The 16,374-nt window shown below is 31.9% G+C and overlaps 1 protein-coding gene across 1 annotated transcript in view; it reads left to right on the plus strand.

Moving 5' to 3' along the window:
• Positions 1–16,374, plus strand: part of UBA6 (ubiquitin like modifier activating enzyme 6) — a 73,131-nt gene that overhangs the window by 45,565 nt on the left and 11,192 nt on the right. Inside the window, exons 16-27 of the mRNA XM_019748064.2 lie at positions 301–379; positions 1,232–1,312; positions 4,889–4,966; positions 6,457–6,638; positions 8,107–8,212; positions 9,626–9,715; positions 9,824–9,904; positions 10,664–10,792; positions 12,784–12,835; positions 12,923–12,986; positions 13,974–14,043; positions 15,900–15,971. Coding sequence (XP_019603623.2) covers positions 301–379; positions 1,232–1,312; positions 4,889–4,966; positions 6,457–6,638; positions 8,107–8,212; positions 9,626–9,715; positions 9,824–9,904; positions 10,664–10,792; positions 12,784–12,835; positions 12,923–12,986; positions 13,974–14,043; positions 15,900–15,971 — 1,084 coding nt within the window. The remainder of the gene's footprint in view (positions 1–300; positions 380–1,231; positions 1,313–4,888; positions 4,967–6,456; positions 6,639–8,106; positions 8,213–9,625; positions 9,716–9,823; positions 9,905–10,663; positions 10,793–12,783; positions 12,836–12,922; positions 12,987–13,973; positions 14,044–15,899; positions 15,972–16,374) is intronic.

Below are 16,374 nucleotides of genomic sequence, written 5' to 3' on the forward strand. Positions count from 1 at the left end.
AGTTCTAAATTATACATTTTCATGAGAATGTTTAGCATTCAAAACACCATTCTGATGTTAGATGAAAACAGTTGCTATCTGCAACTTTTATTTATATCAGTGTTTAACTTTTTTGAGTCACAAATACAAATCTCTGAATATCTGATAAAAGCTTATGAATTCATTCTTCCCAAAATTCACATAGCCCAAAGTTCTGCTTTCAGTTTAAAGTACATTAAGTTTGTATTAACAATAATGAAACTAATCTTTATAATGTTTTTAATGTCTTTCTGTTTTGTTGGTATCTGTTATTTTCTTCAGAGGAGATAGATATGATGCCTTACGAGCCTGCATTGGAGACACTTTGTGTCAGAAGCTACAAAATTTGAATATCTTCTTAGTAAGTACGAATAATGATGAGAATAAATAGCACATTCAAACTATTGTGTATCATCAGGTTAATTTATTAAAGCAAATTTGAGTCTAAGTGAGTACAATTCCTAATGCAGTAGATACATAGTAAATGTTTAAAACAAGGATTTGCAAACTGGCCTGCAGACCACATTCATCTTGCTGCCTGATTTTATAAATAAAGTTTCATTGGAACACGGCCAAGCCCATTCATTTATGTATTGTCTTTGGCTTCTTTTATTCTGTAATAGTGGAGTCAAATGGTTGTGACAGAGACCATAAGGCCTGTAAAGCTGAAAATATTTGCTGTCTGGCCTTTACGGAGAAAGTTTGCCAACCCCTGATCTAAAGTATTAATACATTTAAAAGATGATATGAATATGATAGTTTGAACATGAAATGATTTTCTAAAAATATATTAAAAATTGGTTAGATTTTCATTTATTGTTTTCCTCACCAGATGAGGAAATATGTAGGTAGAGTCTATCTTTCTTAAATATCCAAGGAATCTTTTCCATTAACATGTTGCACTGATATTTTGTGCTGTTTGTTTCTATCTTATATAAAAAATGAGTTCAATGTTTGGCTTTTGTTTGGAATTTTAAGGAAATGTAAGTATTGTGTGTGTTTTTTAATTTACATATTTTTTTCTTTAATTGAGATAACAAATAATGGAATCAGAAACCAGTTAAATACTTTAAAACAAATCACAAATGTTCAAATTATTTTTTAAAATATGTATTTATTATAACTTCGTACTTGATGAAAATTAAGATGAAATTGCTCTTAAGGAAATACAGTTCTGATTTTTCTTAATGTGTTGTATTTTTCTCCTCCATAGGTAGGATGTGGAGCCATAGGCTGTGAAATGTTAAAAAATTTTGCTTTACTTGGTGTTGGCACAAGCAAAGAGAAGGGAATGGTAAGATATAAATCTTTGAGAGTTAAAAGTTTATATTTCCTTTTCTTCAAATTTTGAACTGAATTTGTCTAAATAGGAGTAGATTTGAAATATTGATTTTTGAGGATAGATCATTAAGCTAGAAATTAGAAGATTCTGATTCTACTCTGACTACTTTTCAAAAGTGATGTGACCTTATGGCAAATTACTTAATTCTCTGCTCCTAAATTTCTTTCTCGAAATTGCAAAACTTATATCTGTACTACCAACTTCATGGTGTTATGGCTAAGATTAAATGTGAAAACTGTAAAGCACATTAATATTGTCATTTTATTAGATACTACTTATTATTAAGTAATTATTTAAGATGGAAAAAGCTAACATTAGAAAACTGAAGAATACTCAGATATAATTTCAGTTGGTGATTATCAAAAGAAGAAGGAATATTGTAAACTTGGGTGTACAATTAAAATTCTTAAGACTATAAATGTGTGAGTTAATTGGGAAGCTATGTTATATATTTAAATAAAAATATATTTCACTTTAAGATGTAAACTAGCTTCCCAGAGTAGTGATTTCATAGATGTATCATGGTTACTAAAAGTGAGTAATTATCACTAAAACTTATATGGTAGTTCACATGTTATAGTTAATTAAACTGGGTTTATTTTTTCGCTTAAATAGCATGTTTGTTACTATTGCAATTGTGAGCAAATGTTCTACATTTATATTATTCCTGCTCCTAATTTCTAAATTGTGTTCCACAAACCTCTGTTAATTCTGGTGGTTTTAAAAGATAATTCTCAAAAAAAAAAAAAAAAAAGAATTGTTGGTTATATAAGTTTGATAATCACCTGGATACTTTAACTTCTTGGAAATTCACAATGCATATTAGCATATAAAGATCAGAAAAAGAACTACAGTAAACAGACTTACTGACTTCAGGTAACAAAACAAGGTAAGTTAGTATAGACAGATTTTTTTTCCTACTGCAAACACATAGATTTGCTATATAAATTTTTATAAGTGTTTGTACAAACTATCTGCAGAAAAGGAAAGAGGAATCTCCGGGTTCTGGAAGCCTAAGGAGAAATTCCTGAGTTAAAATCTATGGTGACTCACAAGCATTTCTATCTTTTTTTTTTTTTTTAAGATTTTTTATTTATTTATTGGGGAAGGGGAACAGGACTTTACTGGGGAACAGTGTGTGCTTCCAGTACTTTTTTCCAAGTCAAGTTGTTGTCCTTTCAATCTTAGTTGTGGAGGGTGCCGTTCAGCTTCAAGTTGTGCTTTCCGTCTTAGTTGTGGAGGGCGCAGCTCAGCTCCAGGTCCAGTTGCCGTTGCTAGTTGGAAGGGGTTCAGCCCACCATCCCTTGCAGGAGTCGAACCCAGCAACCTTGTGGTTGAGAGGACGCACTCCAACCAACTGAGCCAGCCGGGAGCTCAGCAGCAGCTCAGCTCAAGGTGCCTTGTTCAATCTAAGTTGCAGGGGGCGCTGCCCACCATCCCTTGCGGAACTCAAGGAATTGAACTGGTAGCCTTGTGGTTGAGAGCCTACTGGCCCATGTGGGAATCGAACTGGCAGCCTTCGGAGTTAGGAGCATGGAGCTCTAACCGCCTAAGCCACCAGGCCGGCCCACATTTCTATCTTGAATATGTGTCTAAAACATTAAATAAAGAGGTCACTCATAAGAAATTAAAGCTCAGAGCATGTACCACAGTGGAGTATGGAGTCCAAACTTATGTCATAAAAATTTCAAGCGTAGAAATGAACATAGCAAATTTAGGATTATTGAAACCTCCAAATCTCTGACTAAAACAAATGCAGAACATCATCATAGTGATACATACACACCCAGAGTACATAAGACTGTGCAGGAAAATCAACATTCATTCAAGATGGTTCACAATAAAAAATGATGATCCTCTAGAAAAAGGATACCTACCACGTGGAAGAAGAATCAGCCAAGGTAAATGAAAAAATTTTCCCTCTAAGAAGTATAGATAACAGGAGCGCTACAGGTAATAGAACAAACTAAAATAAAATTAGAAATGACTGTAAAGATAGAAAGAGGAATAGAAACATGAAGGGGGGAAAGGCACTGAAATTCTTACAAAGAGCCAAACAAGAACTTCTGTATAGTTAGTGAGCTTAAAAATCAGATATAGCTGAAGCAAGAATTTATGAATAGAAGATACATATGTAAGTACCCAGAATGTAGCACAGGAAGATATATTTGTAATGAAAGAGAATGAATTTGCTTGGTCCAACATAAGTGTAGTAAAATTTCAAGAGAGAATAAAGATAATGGAGAAGAAGCACTGTATTCCAAGCATAATGACAGAAGTTGACAGAGTTGAAGAGACAAGTGTATTCAGATTCAAAAGGTAAACTAGTCCCAAGCAAATCAAAGGCAAAGCTAGAAAGAAAGATTACCTAGTAGACTTCTCGTCAACAAGAAATGCATACCTGAAGATAGGGGAGCCAATCTTCGTAGTACAAGGGCAAATCCAGATTTCTGTATTCAGCTACATTATCTTTAAAGACAAGCAAAATGATGAAAGATTACCACTTACTGGTTCTCACTGAAAGAACTATTAGATAACATGAGCAATATATAAAGCAAGGGTAAGTAGAGACATTTGTCAACATTCTTAGATTGATTTTTAAATTTTTTAATTAAAATATTGTCTGATTTGTGAGTGGAATGCTTAATAAGAAGTAAAACCTTCCTTGATAACATGAAAAAGAGAAGGTAGAATTCATATATCTTCTAATTGTTCAGGAGGAAAATATTTTGATTAACTTTAGCTTTGAAGTCACAAGTTCATGTTAAAAATTTTAGTATATAGATGTTTAACTTCCAAACCAGTTCAGTTGTGGGGAAGATGAAGTTGGAATCAAGAAAATTTGATCAATCCAGTAGAAGACAAAAGAATGTGGAGGGGATAAAAAGTTGGCTTGGGGGAGGTGGGGGAAAAACAAGCCTTATATCAGTAATCACAATAATTATATATTAATTTTTTTGATAAAAGATATTTTCTATTTGGCTTTTTTTCTATTTAAAAAAGATACCCTCTAGCACATAATTACATAGAAATGTTGAAAACAAAAGAAACAGTTATATAAGGGAAATAACTAAAAGAAAGTGAATGAATATGTTTGTGAACCAATCAACGTCTAACAACTGGAACACACTGAGAAATACTGCTTTTAGTCAAATCTTGTATACAAATACTAGCTTAAGTGATTAAGAAAGAAGAGCTAGCTCCTCTATGAGTAATCTATTACATGTTTCTAAAATATAATAGTAAGGTTTTCGCCTCTATTTTGTTATAAATAGAAAAAATGTGTTAAGCAGGAATTGCAGTTGGTTTCAACTGTTTTGTTTGACATGTTCCTATGCTAAACATTAAGTATAGATATAAAAAGAGTAGTATTGGTAATCATTTGGAATACTTCTATTCATATAACTTTTACCAGCCAAAATAATTCAGAATAAATTGTGGGGATTATTTTAGTCATCCTGAGAAAACCAAAATAGATTTAAACTTATTTGTTATGTAATTTCAGGCATTTTCTTTTCTTGATAATAGGTTACAGTTACAGATCCAGACTTGATTGAAAAATCCAACCTGAATAGACAGTTCTTATTTCGTCCTCATCATATACAGGTATGTTGTTTTTCTGTTTCAATTTTAGATCATCTGTTGTGTTATACAAAAGAGACTTTACTTTTTATAAGTAAAAAATGACAAGCATAATGTTATTGACAAGCATAATATTATTCTTTATTAGAATCTCTCAAATTATCAAATAATGGGAATGATTATGGGGAAACTATATACTTATTTTTTAATGTAAAATAATGGTTTTGGTATTGATTTTTGGGTATGAAAAGCTGAGTGGTTAATCATGGGCAGTATTTTTTTTTGTTTTGTGATCACCACAGTGAGTCTACGTGTATAATTTTAGAAACTAAGGATATATGTAGAAACAAGTTCTCTAATTTGAAATGTTAAAAGATCACAAATTTTTCCTGTTTGTCTTTTTGTCTTTATTACAAAACAGGTAAAGTTTAGCACTTAGAATTTTGTGCTCTTTTGATCTTGTTTGACTATTTAACATCACTTTTTATTGTAAAATAATGCTTGTTATCAGTCTCTTATAGATCAAAATATTTAAGTCAAGAAAAGAAGTAGTTTAGTCAGTCAAGCAAATTTGCTTTTACTTTTTTTCACTATATTTTTAAACAACTCATAGTTAACTAAGCTTAACTAATGTCATGAACAGAACAGTAACTAAAGCAGGTGGCATGGTTAACCTAATTGCCTCACCTTTCCAAATATAAAGAACTAAGTAACAGAGTCTCTCCTAACTAAAATATATGTCACAATATTCATTTACTTTGTGTATTTTACTTATAGAAGAACTATGAAGTCCTGTTTATTCTTGTTTTACTGAGGTCTAACAAAGTTTTTGCTTTGTATGTACACTGACAGCATTGAGAAGTAAAAACATATCATTTTAATAATGTGAGAAGAAACAGAAATACCAGTAAAAGTAGATGCGTGTATTCAGAGTGGTCTATAGATATTTAGTGTCAGAGCCAGTACTCCCAAATGAACTTTGATGACACTTGAAATGACACTAAGAATGAATTATGTTTAGAGTACTCTTTTTATTATAAAACTAAAATATATAATAATTTAAAAAAATATTTCCATCCAGAAATAGTAATATTTTTAAAAGATTTCATTCCCAAATTAGATTTCCATAACTGTTAGAGTTCATTTTCTGTGGAATTTGGATTTCTTATATTTTACTGAATGTGGGTATTTTTCTAGGCACTTACTCAGTTCAAACCTCATACCTAGGGGAAAAAATATACTTTTATTTTAATTGGACTTTTAACTAATATTTTAAGAACTAAAGGACTTAGCTATAAAAGAGAGGTTGTTTAGATTTCACTGGGTAAATTATTTACACTAATATGCACTACTAAATGTAGTATAACTACAGTGAATGTAATTTCCACAAACTAAAAATTGGTCTCATTACTCTCACCTCATATATATATTTGAGTGATAAGAATATGTAAGTTCAATCATAGCCTGTATTTTCTGCTTATCACTTATTTCTTCTGTTTTTGATATTTGTTTAGAAACCTAAAAGCTATACTGCTGCTGATGCAACTCTGAAAATAAATCCTCAAATAAAGATAGATGCACACTTGCACAAAGTATGTCCAGCCACTGAGACTATTTATAATGATGAGTTCTATACTAAACAAGATATAATTATTACAGCATTAGATAATGTGGAAGCCCGGAGATACGTAGACAGGTATGTTCTTGAAATTCAAGTTCATAAAGAATTGCCTTTCGTTTTCGCTTCTATTTCCCATGCCTGTTTGTTTAAAAGTTACTGAATTTTTTTATTATTCTTTATGGTCCTATTGTAGGACTCTTCAAACCCTCTGATAATTTCCCATTATACCTAGGATAAAATTCAAAATCTCTAAATGACCTAAAGGTTTTTAGTAGAGTATCTGCCCTTTGTCCACTACTATAGTTTAAAATTTACCTGTTTCTTTCCTGGCTCCCCTTATTCCAGCTACACATTACACATTTCTTTTTTCAGGTCTTATAGGGTATCCACATTTTTGCAACTATGTTTTTTTTAAAGGATGTTAAAGAAGTGTAATTACCACACTGCCCAGCAATGTAAGATGATAGAGAAAAAAGAGAGCAGGGCAGAACTCTCAGGGTTATATTGAGAAAATGATGAGTAAATCATTTCTGGGGTGGGTATCAAGTCAGAGTACTCTAGCTTTTTTTTTTTTTTTTTATTCTCAGTGACTTGCACATATTCTCCATCAGCCTCAGGAAATTATCTTGTTCGAGAACTCTTGACCCCAAATTTCCCTACTTAACTCTTCACCTATTTTTTTTTTTTTTCCTCATCCTTTAGTTGCAGCCTAAATGTCTTTCTTCAAACAGGCATTTTTTAAACCCCAATTCTAAATTAGAATCTACTGTGGTAATCTTTTATAGTATCTAAGCTTTTTCCTTCATAGACATTCATACACATATTTATGTAATGTTTGTTTCCTCATTAAATAATTTCTTTAGGGACCATTTATTTTCCCATCACTGTATCCTCAACACCCAATACAGAATGTCATTCAGTAAATATTTGTTAAATAAGTAGATGAATGAATGATTATAATGTATACCCCTTACATAGTTTTTCTTACGTCATTATATGACTATTTATTGTTAGGGTGCTAGAGCAGATATATTAACAGAGGAAAATTTACCAATTGAGAGTGTAATGGAAAGTTTGTAATCTTGGGCAGAGGAAGGGAAGAAAAACTTTAAAAAATTAAAGTGTGTAGAATATAGGTATTGTCAATATTAAGAAGATATATTATTTGGGATAAAGAAAACATTGAAAAGATATAATGGGATAGAATTTGTAGCTCGAAAATAACCAAAGAGGAAATAGGAAGCAAGAGAAGAAAGGATAACACAGTTAACAGTTAACCTAGTGGAAAACAAGTTGAAGCCCCAAATTTGGTAGTAGTAGCAGAAGGTAGAGACAAAAATTACTAGACTGAACAACAGATTTCGTTGGGGGACAGAGGCGCAAATGATGAATAAGTTGTTTGCTGATAAATGTATCTGTTTCCAAATATTACAGTCAAGAAATGATCAATGTGTGAAGTGGTTGGTAGAAAGTGGTACGATTTCCTCCACTTATATTGTTATTGCTCACTTTTATGTTAATTACCTATTACCTTTTCAAATAGCCGTTGCTTAGCAAATCTGCGGCCCCTCCTGGATTCTGGAACAATGGGCACTAAGGGACACACTGAAGTTATTGTACCTCATTTGACTGAGTCCTATAATAGTCATGTAAGTGAACCAGTTTTTTAAAGTAATTGTCTCTCTTCTTTCTATCTCATAATTTTTTTGTCTTCATCAGTCAACCACTTTGATTTAGCTTCCCCAATCTTTCTGTTTTGGAATCTTATTCTTATGTCTACTGTGTATTTCTCAGAGCTGCTTGATTAGTTCTATAACAACCTTTCTACTGGTTACTGCCCTAAAATCTTACTAAAGAATCAGTTTCTCCATGGGAGGATAAAACCATCTATATACATAATAGTATATGTAAATGATATAGATATATCTTTTTTAACCCCCACAATTAATTTTGAGATGCTGCCAGAGTTGAAAATCACTGATCTAAGAAATAATTGTAGGCTTTAGGATTTAAATAAAAAACATCAACTGAAGTAAAATTAAAAGAAGTATACTTCTTTTACAATTGTAAATATACCTTTATTTAATGAAAATATTTAGCTTAGTAAAATTTCAAAATTTGTATAAAACTTGTTTCCCCAACTACTCTCATGAAATCACAAGTTTATATAATAAAAAAATATAGTGGACAAAATTGGTAAGTTTAATTTGAAGTTAATTAGATGGAAGAAATCATGATATGTTGGATGTCATTGGAAATTTTTCAGAGAAGGGAATGTTACAGAATTCCAAAAATTCCCTTGATTCTCTCATTATACTATATCTTTCCCAAACCTTCTTCTCCTGTATGCTCTCATTTCATACTCAAAAACCAGAATTTAGTACTCTTGTGGCTTCCCTCTTTGGCTTGTATTTCATAGTATTTCATAGATCAACAAACTAAACATAATCTTCAAGTAAAAAGAAACGAAGTGAGTTATTTTAGATTGGGTAAACCAATAAGCCTAGGCCAGATGTAGCCTGTAATATAATATGGATTTCTTCTTGGTACTTTTTCACATGAGATAACATAAGTATTTGCTGTTTATTTAATACACACTTTCTGTAAAAAACTACCAAGCATCAAGGACATAATCATACTCCTGAATTTTTTTTTCCATGGAGAAACTCATGGTATGCTGAGCACTGTATTGGGGATTCTTGAATTACTTTTCAAAGTAGAGACTGTTGTAGTTTTAAATGTAACCTTGATTCTTTGAGGAAAAAAATGAATTATATATGGTAGTCTACCATGAGTACTACATGGTACTAAATGAACGCACAGATAATAAGTGATAATAGAATTCATGTTGGTTGTTACGTTATTAACAAATAGGTTAAGTGTGAAAAGAATCAACTTTTCTTCTTAGTGCCTAGGAAAGAAGATATAAAAATGTTGGATTTATTTTATTTTTGAATTTAGTTTTTTAATGGTCTTAAATTTAAAACACTCAAGTAAATTCAGTCGATAAAAAATTGTCATTGCTTCTCTTAAACCATCTATTGTCATATGTTATAAATTAGCGGGATCCCCCAGAAGAGGAAATACCATTTTGTACTCTAAAATCCTTTCCAGCTGCTATCGAGCATACTATACAGTGGGCAAGAGATAAGGTAAAACAGATCTTTTTTCAAGGAATTTTTTTCTTAGTAGAAAAGAAACTATTTCCAACTTTTAAGTAGACTTCTGTTTGTAACTTTTCCCCCTCTTTTCTCTTATAGTTTGAAAGTTCCTTTTCCCACAAACCTTCATTGTTTAACAAATTTTGGCAAACCTATCCATCTGCAGAAGAAGTCTTGCAGGTAAAAATCAATACATTTTAATAGAGACTTAACACTATGTATCTGGTTTATCTCATTTTCAAATTGCCTACAAATGGTTCATTTTACCTCCTCAGAAAGGCATTATAGCATTATTATTGTTCGTAGAAAGTACATGAGGAATCTTGAAAGTAGCAGGTCACAAATGACCATTTTTTTTAGTTTGATTGAACTATATGGAATTGCCAATATTTGACCATGTTTGATCCACAAAACAGCAATTCATATAGTTCAACATAATAAGGATGTTATAATAATTGTAAGAGAGCTACAAATAATAAAACAGCTTGTTAACCTGAGTTCTAGTGAAACTTTCACTAGTAGACAGTAATATCTCAGATTTATTACTCTCTTGGTGAGGGCACTTCAAAGATATTTTCTTACTTTAATCCTATACTAAAAAATGCCAACTTTTTAGTACAAAATGTTATTCTTGCACGTCTTATAGTAAGTACATGTTTAATAATAATGTAATTATATAGCTAGCAAGACATGAGGATCCCTTGCGAGACAAGAACCTTTAAAGTTAAAATTTCATGTGATATCTCTTCCCATTTCCCCTCGAAGAAAGAAAAGGAAGAGGGAAAGGAGAAAGGCAAGGACAAGGAGCTTGAGGTGAAAAAAAATAAAATCATAAGACACATGAGATGGCACTTCAAACTTTGGCCTTTGGCTAATACTTCTGGGAATGTGTGTATGTATGTTTAATTGGAAACATTTGTTTTGTTTCTCTCATTTTAGAAGATACAAACTGGACACAGTTTAGAAGGCTGTTTTCAAGTTATTAAGTTACTTAGCAGAAGACCTAGAAGTTGGTCCCAGTGTGTAGAATTAGCAAGATTAAAGTTTGAAAAATATTTTAACCATAAGGTAAGTGTGGATTATAAAAAAATTAAGAAAAATTCTGATTTAATTACCAGTTGCTCATTTAATTACCAGTTAATTTCATTGGCTCATTTAATTACCAATTAATTTCATTGAGCTGAAATGCCTACTTTTTTCTTTCAGGAAGCTTTTCAGAAATAAGTAGTAAATTAAGTGAAAACAAGTGCTGGGCACTCCACTGATTTCTCTTTGAATGTTACTGATTAAAGGATGCGTTTAAACTTCACTCATTGGCTTGATAGTTGTGCATTTAACTGATCTTGTCTTTCTGTGTGCAAAATTGATTTTTAGATAGAGGTTCCTTCTGGAGAATAAGGAATATATCTCATCAATAGTCTTAAAGTAGTTTGTTGTTCAGAGTAAAGCAAGAGACTGAGAAAATAAAGATATTCAGTCAGAAATTTTGTTGGAATTTTGCCTTCTCCACCCATATCTGATAATCACATTTGTGTCTCTTTCCTCATTTGTAAAATGGGGATAATAAATTGGTACCTAATTCATAAGTGATAGGTCGGCCGTTAAAGAAACACACATGGTCAGACAAATTAAGAAAGTTTTTATTGTTAGAGAGAAAAGTATATCGGACTGAGCAAAGACCGCTACAGTCCGGGCTGCATGCCTAAAGGAGACTTGCAGCCCTGAGGGAGGGGGTGAGGAGGGTTTTATAGGGGCTGTGCTGACAGGGTAGTATTGTTTGAACAGAAAATGCTGGCTGCCTGTAAGCCAGTAGCTGTTTTGTGGCATTTTCTGTTATTGCAAGTTTGGCTCTGTCTGCAGGTGCAGGCCAGCAGACATTTTGTTGTTTTCTTGCAGACATGGCTCTGTCTGTAAGTTAAGGTCTCTGAGACCTAACTTTCAGAAACCTAACAATAAGGTATTGATGAAGATCAAATAAGTTAACACAGGTAAAGCATGTAGAACAGAACCTGGCGGATAAATGCTCACTGAATATAGTTGTTCTTACCTCCAATTACTTACAATTGCTAGGATATGCCCTGCACTCTCTTTAGTCTCTCCCGCTCTTCAGGCTTTTACCTATTAAAATATAAAATAAGTTCATCTTTTTAAAAAAGCTTCTTGATTACGCTTATCCTTGCTTTTCCCTTCCTTTTTGGCTCTGTTTCTTGGAAAAGGGGTCTGTGCTCACCTTTGGCAAGTTCTCATCCAGTAAGGTGTCTTCTTTCCCCACTGCTATTCAAATTATTCTTCCTGTGATTACCATGACCTCTTGTTTCAAAATCTTAAGAACTCTTTGTAGTCCTTATCTTCTGCAGGTTTTTCTGAAACTTTTTATTATGGAAAAATTCAATAACTGAAATGTAGAGAAAATAGTATAATGAACCCTCATGTAATAATCCTCATGTATCTGTCATTCAGGCTTAACAATTATCAACTCATAGATAATCTTATTTTCATCTATAACCCCACCCGATATGCCCTTCCCCAGATGGTTTGAAGCAAAGGGTATTTTTGAGAAGGGAAAGTGGAATAGTAACATGAATAGAAGGAAGGAATTTTTATGGGTGTTAAAAAAACTAAGGAAAGGATTTCTGTAGATGCAAATAGTAACATAGGATGCTAATTTTAGAAAATGTGTTTAATTTTCAGTGTGGTAGTCATAATGTCTGCTTTTCCTATCAGCTTTGCAAACAGTTGTTTGGAATACAGTACTGCTTTAGACTCAGTTCAAGGGTTATTTTGTACAGTTTTAACATTCCAAAGGTTTGAGGAGTAAGACCTGCAAGGCAGTTCCTTTGGGATGGCAGCTCAGACTCCATTTTGAAGTATCTCCGTTTGTATTATTTTTTTCAGTGCCACACAAACTATAAGTGTTGATTTTAAAATAACAGTACAGATTATTCCAGGTATGGGGGGCAGTGATGGAATGGACAGATGGAGTACAGAAGTAGCTAGGAGACGTCACTGTATATTTTTTTATGCATTTTAATTTTTTTTAACTTCATTTTTTTCTTTAGGCTCTTCAGCTTCTTCACTGTTTCCCTCTGGATACTCGATTAAAAGATGGCAGTAAGTATAAGCAAGTGTTGAAAAGAAAATTTAATCTAATTACTACTGGCTGCCTACAATTAAAATAATATTTGTATCTTTTGTTAGGTTTGTTTTGGCAATCACCAAAGAGACCCCCCTGTCCAATAAAATTTGATTTCAATGAGCCTTTGTAAGTATTTATATCCAGTTTTATATGCATTCTGCGTTGTAAACATTTTAACTGTGTATAGGTTTACATTACTGGGTTAAAATCTCAGACTCTTTAATGTTGAATTATTGCATCCTTGTTAATCTAAGAGTTAACACAGTCTGGCCAACCACGCCAGTCACAACCCTTCTTTCTACACAATCTGTTTATTTACTCTCTCTGGTAAATAACCTCATTACTTTATCTTTTCTAGAGTGAAACGAAAGTACACATCTTCCATAAAAAGTAAATGATAACAGTTGTTTTTCTATTTAGTGAAGCCAGTATATAAGAAACTTTAGTTATATGGGGGTAAAAATGATGACTACTACTAAACAGCTCCCTGAATAATGTCAAATTAATTTTCAAAAGAGTTGATCTTTGAGTGAATACCTGTACATCTATCTATATTATATATATATGCTTTATTTACACACACACACACACACACACACACACACACAAATACATTTCAATTTAGCACTTTAACAGTTTAGCTTGTTAACCTTCTATCTGTGTTTATTTTAGGCTTCCAGTCACCTTATTCTGACTGCTTCTCCTATCAAACTTTCCTTTCTTTGTTTTTAAACAAACTCATTTGCTTAGTTTGAACCTGATACACACTTTTTAAAACCAAATGTATAATATTTTCTTACGACTTAAAATGAATTTTCTTTCACTAGTCTTAATTTTTGTTCTTCTGGCTACTCATATCCCCAGAGTCGTTATGATCACTAACTGAATATTAGTGCTTATGAGGATAAACTTCTAATGTTTAATGTTTTTTATAGCTTCTGCAATACTTTGGTCAAGATGAGAATTTCATTGCCTAACTTTAAAAAAGATAATAATCCTTTGACAAAAATTCTGTGGTCATTTTGTTCAACATTTTAAAGACTGTAGTTTCTAATGAATTAAACATCTTTGAAACTATGCATTTACACTATTTTATTTTTTTAATTTCAAAAGGCACTTCAGTTTCCTTCTGAATGCTGCAAAATTATATGCTGCAATCTATTGCATTCCATTTACAAAAGAGGTAAGATACTCTTCAAGCTTAGAAAGTTATACAAAGCCAGGCTTGAATTAGATGACATCAGCTAATTTTATCATCAAAATTTTATATCTTAGAATTGTTCTTTGATAAAAGCTTTTTCTTTTGCTGTATTGTTACCCGTTCTAACATACTGTGTTTCTCAAAAATAAGACCTAGCCAGACCGTCAGCTCTAATGTGTCTTTTGGAGCAAAAATTAATATAAGACCCGGTCTTATATTAATTTATTTTACCTTATTTTAATATAAGACCGGGTCTTATATAATATAATATATAAGACTCAGTCTTATTTTACTATAATATGAGACCGAGTCTAATATAATATAAGACTGGGTCTTACATTAATTTTTGGTCTTATTTTCGGGGAAACATGGTAGCAGAAGCTAAATCTTGTTGCAACATTACTTGGTAGAAGAAAGTAAAATTTTTCTTTATAAATGTAAGTAGTGAAACAAATATTTGTAAAAGTAGTTGTACTTTATTTTTAAAACATTTATAACTTATTAACTTGAATTATTATAATTACTCGGGAAAACCAAACTGGAAATCAGGTTAAATTGTCACTTTTTCGTGACAATAAGCAGATGACATGATTCTTTATATAGAAAACTCTGAAGACTCCACCAAAAAAACTATTAGAAACAATAAATAAATACAGTAAGTTGCAGGATACAAAATCAATGTACAGAAATCCATTATGTTCCTATATACTAACAATGAAATTTCAGAAAAAGAAGTGAAAAAACAATTCATTTTGCAATTGCAATAAAACCAGTAATTACTCTGAAAATCCAAAGGGAACTATTTTATAGCAATTTCAAAATATTCCTTAGAGATTCTCTGTTAACATCTGTTTGGCTTATTTTATGATATTAATGTATATGCTTTTCAGGAAATTTGAAAATGCTACCCCATTTTGACATTTGTTAACCTTTATCATCATACTCATTCTCTTAGACATCAGTTTCATTGACTGACATCTAAAGGATCTAATACAGATTTATTTGAGAGGCAGATTTGTATTAGTGAATTTTTCTTCACCATTACATATTAGAGCTAAATAAATTGTTATACTTTTACAATGGCTGAATAGGGAATGTGAAACAGATCCATGATTCACACTGGCTATTTTGGATCCAGATCCAAATGGATCTAGCTATTTTGAATCCTGATAAAAATGCCTATCGTAGATTAATTCTTTTTGGACTTAATGCACAGTAAAATATACCATAAATGTCTGGTAAAAATAGTGGCATATGGTCTGGTATTCTTTTTGTAAAAAGAGTGGCTATTTTGTGCTGAGTGTTATAAGGGACCTCAAAAGCAGTATGTCTCAGTTTTTTCCTAAGCAGCTTCTTAATAATGAATATGGATCTGATAGCCTTAAATTCATCCAAATTCTTCTTGAACCATTTAAATATTTTCCTGCTTCCGAAGATATGAATTCCATGTACTTACTTTATGTATTGAGTATATAATACATTTGTGCAGGGAACTCTGTTAAACAATGAAGAGATAGTCCCTGATCTCAAAGCACTCAGTCTGATACTCAAACCAGTCCTAAAACTACCTTTATAAAAATTTGTGGAAGGAACTAAGGTTTCAGGTTTGTTGACAAGTAAGTACTTTTTCATACATACCACCCCCTCCTCCCAGCGTTTATGGTTGATATTTCTATAGAAATAAAGATAAATGTCATAAATGGATATTGTCTAGTCAAATGATAAATTATTCAAATATTTTAGTATGATAAATTATCTTTTATAGGATGTTTTTAGCTTTAGTGAGAATTCAGAATTAAAAGAATAAATTTGTTCATAAAATTACTTTTTAAAAACAGGATTTATCAACAGATGGCCTCTTGAATATTCTTTCCAAAGTAAAGATTCAGGAATTCAAACCTTCCAACAAGGTATGTTTAGAAATTCTTTTATTTAGCAAATAGTTATTGAACTTCTACGTGTATCAAATCCTGTTCTAAACCTGGAGAATCCTACAGTGAATGAACAACGCAAAATCCTTGATTTTGTGGAAGTTATGTTTTAATGGGCCAGAGGTAGCCTAGGAAAAAAAATGCCAATAATTATATAATATTACAATGTGGGCATAAGTGCTAAGAAGAAAAAATAAAACAGGAGAAAGAAATAAAGGGTTATGGAGCTGGTGTAATTTCATATGGGATAAAAAGGGAAAGGTGTTTTTTGAGCTAAAGCTTGGAGGAAGTGAGGGAGGGAGCTATGCTCTTACCTGGTGAACGAACAATGCAGACAGTGAAATCAAGTGCAGGCTTTGAAAGGCCTTCAAAGACTTGAGTG

The sequence above is a fragment of the Rhinolophus sinicus genome, linkage group LG02 (genome assembly GCF_036562045.2).
Source record: "Rhinolophus sinicus isolate RSC01 linkage group LG02, ASM3656204v1, whole genome shotgun sequence".
NCBI lineage: Eukaryota > Metazoa > Chordata > Mammalia > Chiroptera > Rhinolophidae > Rhinolophus > Rhinolophus sinicus.